The sequence below is a fragment of the Anthonomus grandis genome, chromosome 12 (assembly GCF_022605725.1).
Source record: "Anthonomus grandis grandis chromosome 12, icAntGran1.3, whole genome shotgun sequence".
NCBI classification, from domain to species: Eukaryota; Metazoa; Arthropoda; class Insecta; order Coleoptera; family Curculionidae; genus Anthonomus; species Anthonomus grandis.
Genome location: NC_065557.1, coordinates 10,840,025 through 10,852,795, shown reverse-complemented (window position 1 = coordinate 10,852,795; position 12,771 = coordinate 10,840,025). Strand labels below are relative to the sequence as shown.

The 12,771-nt window shown below is 32.6% G+C and overlaps 3 protein-coding genes across 6 annotated transcripts in view; 2 read left to right on the top strand and 1 right to left on the bottom strand.

Annotated features, from left to right (window-relative positions):
- LOC126743269 (peroxisomal multifunctional enzyme type 2-like) overlaps positions 1–6,146 on the top strand; it is a 34,282-nt gene extending 28,136 nt beyond the window's left edge. For all 4 annotated transcript variants that reach the window (XM_050450276.1, XM_050450277.1, XM_050450274.1 and 1 more), the window contains one exon: positions 5,814–6,146. In XM_050450276.1, coding sequence (XP_050306233.1) covers positions 5,814–6,025 — 212 coding nt within the window. In that variant the 3' untranslated portion in view covers positions 6,026–6,146. The remainder of the gene's footprint in view (positions 1–5,813) is intronic.
- A 44-nt stretch (positions 6,147–6,190) lies between these two features.
- Positions 6,191–8,955, bottom strand: LOC126743271 (protein seele). The gene is made up of 3 exons (XM_050450281.1): positions 8,509–8,955; positions 8,123–8,448; positions 6,191–6,416 (listed from the first exon to the last, which is right to left on the bottom strand). The coding sequence occupies exons 1-3, from the start codon at positions 8,615–8,617 to the stop codon at positions 6,273–6,275; spliced, it is 579 nt and encodes a 192-aa protein (XP_050306238.1). The 5' UTR covers positions 8,618–8,955; the 3' UTR covers positions 6,191–6,272.
- Positions 8,956–9,568: 613 nt separating this feature from the next.
- LOC126743268 (paired amphipathic helix protein Sin3b) overlaps positions 9,569–12,771 on the top strand; it is a 76,687-nt gene continuing 73,484 nt past the window's right edge. Inside the window, exon 1 of the mRNA XM_050450272.1 lies at positions 9,569–9,811. The gene's annotated coding sequence lies outside the window, so the exon portion shown is untranslated. The remainder of the gene's footprint in view (positions 9,812–12,771) is intronic.

Genomic DNA, 12,771 nt, shown 5'->3' with positions numbered 1-12,771 from the left:
GGGCTCTGTCAATTCATCTTATGAGTTCTAGTGCCTCAGACAAGGTTAAAATACATTTAAATATATTATATCAGAAATATGTTATATATTATAATTAAATATATTATATGAGAAAGGGACATAACTAGGACTTACAAAATCTTAAAACTACATAATTAACAGTCAGACATTTTACAAAACAATAGTTGTATTATTATTGACCTATTGTTAAGTCTTCGGCTTTTTTTCCAGTATGCCTTCAGTACCTCTTTAACTGGGCATAAAATGCAACGTCTAGGGGTTGTATTATGTGGGTTGCATTTCTGCAAAAAAATCTGCCCGATTTGAAAAAATGCCTGTAGAAACTTATATTACCTCTCAATACTAATAACACATGTAGCAACTTTTAAAAATAAATGTAATTGTACTGGCTTACTTCACAAACCCTGCAGCACTAAAAGTTTGACCACTATACAGTGCATTCACGATGAAAAGAACAAATTCATTTAAAATTCAGGGATTTTTTTGATCTTTTATTTTTTGGTTACATCGATTAGTTTTGTCACTTGCGCGTTTTTTTAAATAAAAATTTTTTATACAGGGTGCCTCAAGTAGAAACTATGACGCCAACATAAATTTTTTATGTGATTTTTTAGAAAGTAAGTAGACCTTATGATGTTTGAACAGTTGTTGATGCAACTTTTCCTAACCGATGGACTGGACGAAGAGGACCGATTGAATAGCCACCAAGGTCATCGGATATAACCCTATTAGATTTTTTCTTATGGGGTTATTTGAAGTCCAAGTCCATAAGTGAATAGACCAAATAATGTTGTTGATTTAAAGCAAAGAATTCGACAAGAAATTAGACTAATCGATCCGCAAGTGATTGAAAATGTGAAGTTTGAACTATACAAAAAGTATTTTTTTCGTAAAATTGTAAAATGTCGTAATATACAGGGTGTTCCATTTAAAAAGAATAATGTCGACGCCATAGTTTTTATTGAGGTACTTTGTATAGAAAATTTTCATAGCAATCGACGTGTCCGAAACATCAAAGATAAGAAAAACACCTGAATTTTAAATGAATTTGTTCCTTTCATCGTGAATGCACTGCATATTGCTGCCTATTTTTTAATATTTTCTTTTGGGGCTGACAGAAGAAAACTTCTTTACAAGTTCTAAAACCGTCAATGCTCGCCGCCGTTTTATTTTAACACCGTCATCATCAAGTTAAACAAATATTAATATCATGTGTAAAATATCCCCGCTCCGTGGTGCCTGAATATTGCTTTATTTTAAAAATTTCTCCCTCTGCAGCCACATATTTCTCTTTTACAGCCCTGGAGCCCTTAAAAATGCTAAAGTCCTTGAACGAACACGTTTTTGCCAGTGTGCCTTCAGCACTTCTTTAAAGTAAATTTGAAATGCAACGTCTATAGAGGTTGAATTATGTGGATTGTATTTCTGCAAAAAAAATCTGGCCCTTTAAACAAATTGCCTATATTTTCTTTCCAGTCATCTCTCAAAACCTGCCAATATTAATAACACATGTAGCAATTTTTCAGCATAAATATATTGTTACTGACTTGTTTCACATACACTGCGGCGCTAAAAAAGTTTGACCACTATAGCCCTAAAGGTTGCATTAACATGGCCTTTGATCTTTCATATTCTCTTAATTTATGCTATTAATTTTTGTAAATCTTTTATGAGAAATAATACATTTTATTCATTATTATTATATATATTCCTGCATATTTTTTTAACATTTCCTTTTTCGGCTGACTGAAGTCTTCTTTACAAGTTCTGAAACCGTTAACGATCGCCACCGTTTGATTTTAGCACGGCCAGTGGCGTATTTGAACTTTTGGCAACCCTAGGCAATATGTGACTCGCCGCCCTTATTTTAACAAAAAATGTGATTTTGATAATTTTTTTTGTAAGTATTTAATCAATAGTATTGTTGAGCATTTTAAGAGAACTACAAATCGGAATCTTTATTTATTTTATTAAAATTACTAGGTGAATGCCCGCGGCGTTGCTCGCGTGAAAATAAAAGAAAAGTCGAAGAAGGCCTCCAATATTAGTAAATGCAACCCACAGTACACAAATATAAAATCCGAAGCCACGGCTCAATGATTGTACATGCAACCCACAATACACAAAAATAAAATCCGAAGCCACGCCTCATTGATAGTACATGTAACCCACAATTGCCACGCCGTTTTTCTTGAGGTCAAGGGGCGCGATTATTATAATATAATTATTATAAAACCAAGACACAAATAATCTTAAAAATGATTCGTTAGATGCAGAGCGAGTCGAGTCACCTCTCGGGTATCAGTCTCGCATGGACCCGCCTTGTTGTTATGTCTACCAAAATATAAATAATACAGAGGCACTTTTTCAATCGTATTTATTAATCAGTTTTATGCCGCTATGCGATATTTATCATATCGCTAACACCCCTTATCGGTGGAATTTCAAAAAGTTCGTTCGTATCCGGGGTCTACATTATAAAAAAAACATTGTTGCAGTTAATTTTTTTTTTCTTAAGTTGATGCCTGCGACTCGTTGGTGCGGGCAGTCTCCGTTCAAACTCCGAAGCCACGCCCCCTTAGTTCTCGAGGTCACGGGTAACAATTTTCCCATTTTTTACCCCTTATCGGTGGAATTTCGAAAAATCCGTTCTTATCCGGTTATATTACATTATAAAAGGAACCCGTTGGCAAAATTTCACGTTTCTAGCTATTGTAGTTTGGGCTCTGCGATGATGAGTCAGTCAGTCAGGATAAACTCTTTTATATAATATAGATTACAAATCATTGGCCTAAAAATAATTATTAATCACACCAATCTTTTTATTATTTTACCTTACATCCCACCCGGACGTTTTTCAGAGGTTTTTGAAAATGTCTTTGATTACATTTCAACGCTAACGTACCTTTACAATTCAAAAATTATGTTTCTAGGAGACTTTAATATTCCAGATTTTGTATTCGAAAGGAGCTAATCCGTCATTTAGAGTTAACCAACTTAATAATTTGTTAGAATTTTTTAATTGGAAACAAATAAATTTTATTGAAAATATCCAGGGACGGCTTCTGGATCTTGTTATTACATCTCGATCAGATCTTTGTGAAGTACAGAGATGCCATGATTTCTTAGTTAAAGAAGAAGATATTCATCCAGCCTTCTTGATTAAGTTTAGATATAACCTTGACAAAAAAATAAATAGCGGTAAAGTTGAAAATATTTTTTATAATTTTAAAAGAGCTGACGTAAGAATTTTATATCAGAGCTTTCTTAACATTAACTGGAATACATTGGAATCTGTGGATAATATCAATTCTGCCGTTGAACTTTTCTATAATAAAATTTATAATTGTCTTGATAACTGTGTCCCTAAAACTGCCAGGCGCAAACGATCCACCCTGGTTTACCTCCTGAAATTATTGAATCAATTAGAAATAAACATAGCTCGTGGAAGAAATACAAGCGTTTTCATCAACAATATGATTTAACTAAATTTAGAGAGCTGCGATCGAACATCAAAAAAGATATTGAACTGTCACACAGACAATACTGTGTTAATCTTGAAAATAATTTATTTTCCCAACCAAACAATTTTTGGAAGCTAATTCAAAGCTCACAAAATAACAATTTGTTACCTCAAAATATGACTGACCAACAGGGAATGATTATGTCTGATCCTCAAGCTATTGCAAACGCATTCGCAGATTTCTTTAAAAGTGCATATATTTCTTCCACTGCTACACAACCTGGCAACAATGCTCAAAACATATTTGCAGATACCATCATTATATCCAGATTCACGGAAGATGATCTTAAAACAATTAAACCAAAAGCAACTGTTGGACCCGACAAAATTCCTGCTTTCCTTATCTGTGATTGTGCCATAGCTTTTGTTAAACCATTAACTTTCCTTTTTAATTTAGCGTTAAAACAAGAAATCTTTCCTGATCTTTGGAAAATATCTAAAATTATCCCTGTACACAAAAAGAGTGACAAAAATCTTATAGAAAACTATCGCCCTATAACAATAATTAATAACTTTTCAAAATGTTTTGAACGTGTTCTGCATACTGCTTTATATCCATCAATGAAACATCTGATTGACAGTAGACAACACGGTTTTATGAAGGGCAGGTCTACCACAACAAATCTAGTTTCTCTTACTGGATTTATAACTGATTCAATAAATAACAACTCTCAAGTTGACGTCATATATACGGACTTTTCTAAAGCCTTTGGCCGACTCGACCATGGCATTCTCGTTAACAACTTCGATCGAATTTATGGATTTTCTTCCGGCCTAACGAATCTTTTTAGATCCTACTTGAGTGACCGCCCCCAGTACGTAGAATGCTATGGTCGAAGCTCGGCAAAAATTGTTGCCGCCTCTGGAGTCCCACAGGGCTCAATTTTGGGACCGCTTTTTTTCAACTCATTTATTAATAAAATATCTGATGAACTTTCTGTAAATAGTCTATTATACGCGGACGATAAAAAAGTTTTTTATAGAATTAACAGCATTTTGGACTGTATTTTACTTCAAAGTGACTTAAACAAACTTAATGCATGGTGTAAAAATAATAACCTGTCTCTAAATGGTGCTAAATGTAATGTTGTTTCTTTCAGTTTAAAGAAAAAAATAATTATTTATGACTATACCATAGACAATGTCACAGTCCCTAGATCAACAGTTTTGAATGACTTAGGTGTAACATTTGATAGCTCTCTCTCTTTTCAGCCACATATTACAAATATTGTCAAACGTAGCTACAGAATGCTAGGTTTTGTAATACGTAACTCTCATAATTTTAATAATAACCTCAGCCTAAAAATCTTATTCTTCTCATATGTCAGATCCATACTTGAGTATGCTTCTCAAGTTTGGTCCTCTTATCACCAAAACCATATAAATGAGATTGAAGGTATACAGAGAAAATTTCTAAAATTTCTTTGCTATAAATGCGATGGAGTGTACCCAGAAATCGGTTTTCCACATGCACGGTTACTGGAAAGATTTTTCTTTCATTCTTTAGAAGATAGAAGAAAATCTGCTGATTTGCGGTTTCTATATAAATTAGTGAACAACTTAACCGACTTGCCAGAATTATTACAAGAACTGAACTTTCACATACCTCGCATATCAGCCAGAAACTCACAAACATGTTACCTACCTAGACCAAGGACTAACATTAACAAATTTTCTTCACTACGCAGAGCCTGTAACACATATAATTCTGTTCAGGGTCAATGTGACTTATTTAACTGTAGCATAGCAGATATCAAAAAAGTACACTATTCTTAGTAAAACTTTGTTTTTTTTTCTTTACTTTTCTCATTGTTTTTCTTTCTAAGCATTTCCTTATTGTTATTGATTGTAAATGTTTTTTTTTTTCCCATTCAGTAATTGGATGTATTTCTGTTGAATGGCGTAAATAAAATAAAATAAAAAAGTACAGCCAAGTCAAGAACCCCTTTTCCCAACACTCACATTCACATCTGTAAAATCACGGATAATTTCTTACCTATGTATCTATTCACCGGAACAAATCTGACTACTGTCAACAACTCAAGAGCATTTAACTTATCTTTCTCCATTGAAAATGATAGTTTTAAATATGTTTCAAGACAAAGCATGATCTTTCAGCACTACACTTTGTGCTGAGGTAATGTACTTTTTCTATGCTTTAATTGCCCTGCCCCTAAATTCCGCCACCCCAGGCCATGGCCTTGTATAAAATATCCTCGCTTTATTTTGAATATTTCTCCCTCAACAACCACATATTTCTTTTTTACAGCCATGGACCTTAAAAATGCTAAAGTCTTTGAAGGAACACCAGAAGGCAAACCAAACACCACCCTCGTAATATCGGACGAAGACTTCATGCTGATGGCTGAAGGAAAACTGCAACCCCAACAGGCGTTCATGAAGGGCAAACTGAAAATTACCGGAAATATTATGATGGCTCAAAAGTTGGCTCCCTTACTAAAGGCTGCTCCTAAGTTGTAATTAGCAATATTGCATTTTTTTATGTTGTATAATTTTAAGTATGAAATACGTATGTATTGTTGCACCGGTGTTTTTTTTTATGTATAAAATGTTATGGAATTATATTATGATATTTTATTAATATGAGTATTTTTTTTAATATGGGGGGTAAAAAAAGAGCTTAAGAACAATTTGGTATAAGTTTATTAAAAAAAAAATATTTGCAACAAATAAATACTAATGATGGGAAAATACATAGTCTAGAAAATCACAGTTCTTTTTCAGGCAGCTGGCTTGCTTTTGGTGGGCATATATGGGAGTCTTCTATGCAAAATTTAGTTTCTATATTGTCCTCTCCTTTTTGGTAGTATTTAATTATGTTTTCTTCAAATTCTTCTACTATGGACTCGCACTGAAACAATAATACATGTTAAACAACAAAAATGACAATTTCATATAATTAGGGGAAATATAGAAGTGTAAGCAATATAGAATGTGTCCTGCTGTGTATACATGCAATAGTAGCTGAGAATTAGCAGCTGATAAGTTTAAGTCATCAAATTAATTTTTATGTTGGTATACATAGTATTTACCTGTCAAGAAAATATATATAAAAATATATAATAGCTAGGACTATTATTAAAAGGGTTAAATTAAACAAATAAGTATTAAGAAACTGTAAAATATCAGGTTAATTTTTCAAATATGATTATCCTATTTTAGACCACAATTTAACTTATGGAATTTAATTTAATCTTTTTTTTTCATGCTTTTCAATAATCCTAATTTCATGTTTTCCTTCCAAATTTTGGACTTTTTAAATTTTTTTACGTTTTTTTAAACATTTTAAATGATTTTTCACTCTATTGAAGCCATTTGAGGTAAGTAATTATGTCTTCCAGGGATTTGAAATAACTATTTAAGACTGTGATAATTTCTTATGCTTTAGTAGTGCAAAAAAATCATTCCAAGCGTCTTTCCATAGATTTCAATTAGTTTTTCAGGACCTCCTAATCATTTGTAATTCTTCCAGGTATTTGCTACAAAAATATTTAACAATACCCAAGTTGTAAAAAGAAAACATTAGCAAAAACAACACAAAAGAAAGAACCACAAATTAAAAAACACAAAAATCAAAAAAGACCCCGTTACTTAACACTAAATTAAAATCCTACTATAGTAGTTCTATTTGTAAATATTCAAAAAAATTAAAAATGTAATGAAATTTAGAAGACTATAATTCACATTACAATATTTTAAATCTGTAAGTGCACCATACAGATTAAAATCTGACATACACATTTCATTTTATATAGAGCAGGCTCTGTAGAATATAAGTGTTTATAAAATACTTTTATAAAATTATTATGTAATAAAGATACAATTTCGTCATGAATCAGGCACAGTAATAGGATTGAAAATAAATAAATTCATTAAAAATAAATACTTCATTTATTACTGGACATAATAACTGATTTCCCAAGAAGTATGGAGGTTTGTAATAAAAGGATGCCTGTGAGATGAATAGAAGCAAAATATGCAAGGGAAATACAATTTCAAAATGATTCAGAGATGCTAGATTTAGACTAGAGTAGAGATGATATAGCTAGATTCTGGTTCAGTTTGGTTATCTCTGATTTTTATATTTTGGAATATAAAACAATTATCTTCTTTGAATAGAGACCAAAATACCTACTCAAAGGCTTGGTCTCAGGAAAACATAATAAAATTATGGTTAAAAAGTTAAAGGCATCATCAAGTTTTTACCATAAGTTTTTGTTGCAACTGAGACTTGAGTATATTCAATGTGAGGTCTCTTTAAATCATGGACAATTTATTTCAATTAGAAATTTAATAAAAAAATATAATTAATATTTAATAACATGGGTCTATTTTAAATACAATGAATATTGGAAGGATAATCACCACCATTAGGCAATAATTATCCTCTCCTGTTAATAGAAATTAAAAAAAATACTGCCAGTGAAAATACATAATATAACAAAATATAGAAAAGAAGTTGTCATCATAAATAACCCTTTTAAAAAATTGTGGTATTATAACTTATCAGTGACAAGTTAATCCCCACAAATCGAAATTTAATTAAGACCAACTTACATAATACTTAAGGCTCTTATTCAAATCATCATCTTGCACAAACTCAATATCATTTATAAGAGGGTTCATCTGACCATTGGGGCCAATCATTTTAAAGAGTGTCAAGGTTCCATTGGATTTATGCAGCCCCCTTACATAATCATCCATTTTCTCACACACTTTTTCCATTAATTCTGATATGTGTATTTCTGATTTACCCAATGGCACTGTCTTGGGGGCATCATAATTTCCTTGGGGGTCCAGTCTATGCCCCCCAATTTTCACTGTGCGGGAATTATCAGTTTTACTGACTACTTCTGTTAGTTCTTTAATACTTGCCTCACATACTGAAAATTGAGAACTTTTAATTTTGTCTTTTTTGTTGTTATGAATTGAAATTTACTTACCCAAACAACGAACCTCTTTATTATCAAGTTTAACGTCATTGACGACTGACTGGGATTTTGTATAATGTAAGGTTAATAATAATGAGAGAATATAAAGTTTTAAAGACATTTTTTAGGAGGCTGGTGACTATCTACAGCTTGCAGCAAGTTTTTAAAATTAAATGTTTTTTTTTTCTCAAACAAATTTGAACCTGCAAACGTCATTTTTGACTGAACACGTTTCGCCCCTGTGATTGGTTGAAATTTTCCTACTTTGCCATGTGAATCGGTAGATTCACGACATACGTCTTAAAAAAAGTGAATGTTAAAAAAGGGATAAAAGCTATTGACATTGTCCTAGATTAGTGCAAGACATTATAATTTACGTCGCACTACAATCATATTATCTCTATCTTTGGAAATGTATTAGAAAGAAATGGAGAGCTAGAAGTATTGCTGAATTTACATGTAACTGACGTCAATCATTTTGTGGGGAAACTGCTGACTATTTTTTTATATAAAAATTCCGTAAATAAATGATAGGATGCTTTTTTTAGAAATTTCATTTCCATTAGAATGTTTATGTTTTCCTTTGCAAATAAAATTATTAGGTTACCTGCTTGGTTTCATCCGATAAACAGGGCCGGGTCCTATATGATAAAACTCGAAATTAGTCTTAAAATATGAATAAATGAATATGGAATTTACCAGTAACTGTTTGGCGTTACGGCCCTTAAATAAGTCATTTATTCATAAATTTCCACATTTTTTACGCCTGAGGGTTCACAACTCTTGCACAAGACAAACAAAGTCAAATTTTACCGCGCATTCTTGTATATCGACGACTAGAGTGCCGCCACTAAGCACATTCGAAAACTACACAATGAACGTAATTTTTTTCGGACGGATCCATTCCGGAGGGGAATCCACTTTCAATGTCAAACGTTATTTCGGATTTTTATAAAAATTACGAGATTTTAAATAATTTTGATGTTACGAAAGCCTATTAATGGTAAATCGCTTCTTATTTAACATATTTCCGCTTTAAAATACCGAACGTATAGAAAATAAATTTAACGCGACCGCACCGTTCCATTATTGTGGGTTCGCCCAAACAAGCTTCCAAGATTTTCAAGCAGCCAGTCGCCAATCGGTCATCGTTACAGGAGGTTGTCGACAGAATGTGTCAAATTTTCTCTTTGATAAAAACGGGTGTTGAGCCGCAAATAGTGGAAAATAATCTGATTTTTTATGCGAATTACGAGAAAGTGTGTGCGTACAGCAAGAATCTGCAAAAGTTTCATCTGAAAGGGGCTTCGTTAAGGTAAGTGCCACATTTTTTACTCTCCCATACATTCTGGCGATTCTTTTCGTTTTTTCATCGTTATTTCGGTGAACAATTTGTTTATAACCGGGAAGCTAGCCACTTTTTACATTTATTTCAATAATTAAAGCATCCACCTTGTGTGCGTGCTTGCGTTCCAAAATTAGCACTTTATTTTGTTCAATGTGGGAGGCGCGAAGTAGGGCCACTCGTCCAGGTTTTCAAGAATTCCGTTACAATTACAATAAAAAAGAACTCATCCCAAGTGTGGATAATTTCTGTTTTTGTTGTTCCTGATGTTGCGGCACTTGACCTGGCAACCGCGTATACCCTTGCCTTAAATTACAATGCAATATATTTATAACGTCTATTTTCGTTTATTAGCGTGTATTTCATATTTAAATCCTCGCCGGGTCCGTATTTATCGCATTAAGAACGGTCCTCTGTTACGAGAAATTCATGTAACATTTTGTATTATTTGTTTACTGATGACAAAGCTGCTTGTCAAGCGAAAATCGCCTGTAAGGACTTGCGAGTTGTGGCGATTCGGTGGCAACGTCGCCATTTACGTCCGGTTCCCTGCCCGTCCCCTCTCCATATCGATTCCGCATCGGACCAATCACGAGGTCGCTCCTTTGCTCGCGGGAGCGAATTTATTTTTGAGACGTTGCCGATTATTCCACCGCCTTAAAACGTACGAAGCGTGAAACCTTCGATCTGTCCTTGTCGTTTCGATGTGGCAACGTGGCGGCGCGAGGGGAGGGAATGCACCGTTGCCGTTTTCACGCATACCTGACTGCGGAGTTTAGTACTGAGATCGTGATATGATACACAGCAATTGTATCTTCGACGTTGTCGGCGTTTTCACTCTAAATTTCGTATTTAATAATAGTTCAGCCGGTTCTTTAAAAAATAACGTGTTTTATGTAATATGGATTTTAGTGCAATTAATGCAAACTCACCTACCTACTACGTTGGCTCTAATAGGTATTTGCTACTTATAATATTTTTCAATTTATATCCTGAATAACCAGTTAATGCAAGGTTATTTACTATCACAGCCTTATCCCAACTTATATTCCCGTTTTAAGCTACCTACCTTACTTTAATTGAAAACTTCTTTTCTATGCTATAGCTCCTATTAGGTCATATATTCTGGTTAGTATGCAAAATGCAGTTGTGCCTACCATTGTGTTCCATTAACAAAGAAAAACCATGTTTTAAACTAAATTCATCATAACCCTTGTGTACAGTTTTGTACAGGTGTGCATGCTTCAGATTTTGAGCTGAGAAACCTTAAAATATTATAGTTTGAGGTGTACCCTTTAACTGACTTGTCTTATACTTTTCTGATCAGTCTTTGATTGTGACTCATCTAGACAAAATATTTAATTTCTAAATGTGTTTTGGGGGTCTTGATTGACTTCACTTTTTTTTATAAAGAGTTGAGATAGGGAAAGTTAAAAAAAATTAAAATATATATGTCTTTAATATACCTATGACTCATCAAGACCCCAATTGCTATTAGTTTTGAACATGAAGCCAGTATAGCCTTCTTTTAAAGGATTAGGAAGTCCCAATTTGTCACTTAAATTTTATACTTGTACCAAAATTTACTGCAATTTGAGGTATCCTGGTTTTTGCAAATGTCTACCTATTTAGTCAAACCTTTAGCAATCTTTTGCTCAATATACATAATTTCTTGCTTAATTATTTATGTTTTTGAAAATGTAACCATAAGATCAATCTTACACCTCTTCCTAGTCATTTTAAAGTAATTTATTTCCTTGAAGCAGTTAAATTCAGTTTTCTTTCAGACAAAGAAAATATAAAAAATACTGATATTCAAAATACTTAAGATCCTAAAAGGCCTTTAGACACCTGACAGTACAAGTAATGCAAGGCACTACTTAAGCCTAAAAATAATTAAGTTCAAACATTTATTTATAAGGTAAGAACTAATTATGTGCACTTACAAACTAATAGTGCAAAAAAGATCAATATCACAGAAACTCCTAAAGCCAATATGCATTTTAAAACAATATGTTGAAAATTATAATAAGGACAATTCTAAATATAATAAAAAATTAAAACAGAGAACAAGCATATAGGTCATTAAGCAACACAAAAAAACTGCTTCACATATATAAATAGAAAAATATATTGACAGGTTTAGCCCTATTATTTAGTTAATGCCCAGTTGTTCAGTCAGGAGGTTTAAGTTTTTTCTTAAAGTTGTCAGTGAAGTACCCAAAAGATATGGTGAGAATGACCTTTTGAATATTTCTTTCCAAAGTCTGGTTATGGACACTTTATTATTAAAACACAGAGGCAACTGGAAGCATGTATTCTGAATTCTGAGGCAACTTTTTTCATTTATTCATTTTTTCATTTCATTAATTTGTCTCCAGGATTTTTTTTAATTAATTTAAGTTGGTTATTTGCTATAGCAGAGTAAGAATTTTATTAAAAAAGTTTAAAAAATTTATATTTTTTCCCATTTATTGCCCTGCTAGTACCAAAGATCATTGAGGATCATAATAAAATGACAATCCTCTTTTGTAGAGGGTCTAAATGCATTAGAAAAATACTTTTTGCAGGAGATCCCGGACATAATTGGGAGATAACATGGGATAAAAACAAAAAGAAATTGAAAAAGTATATTTTTCCCATTTATTTTGGTCTGGAAGTCTCAAGAAACATTTCGGGGCCATTTTGGCTTATTCCAGGCAGTTAAAAAGTTTTTCTTATTCCAGAGAATTGAAGTCATTTTCTTCTTCCAGGCCTTTGAAGAAATGATCCACTTCCTGGGCTAAATAAAAAATTACCTCCATTTTTTAGAGAATCTAAGTAACTGAGTTCAACTATATGCATAGAATTTCATTAAGAAGTGCATCAACAGGTTTGAAGTCACTTATAGATACTAAATTAAGATACCATAAAATGTACTTATGAGAAAA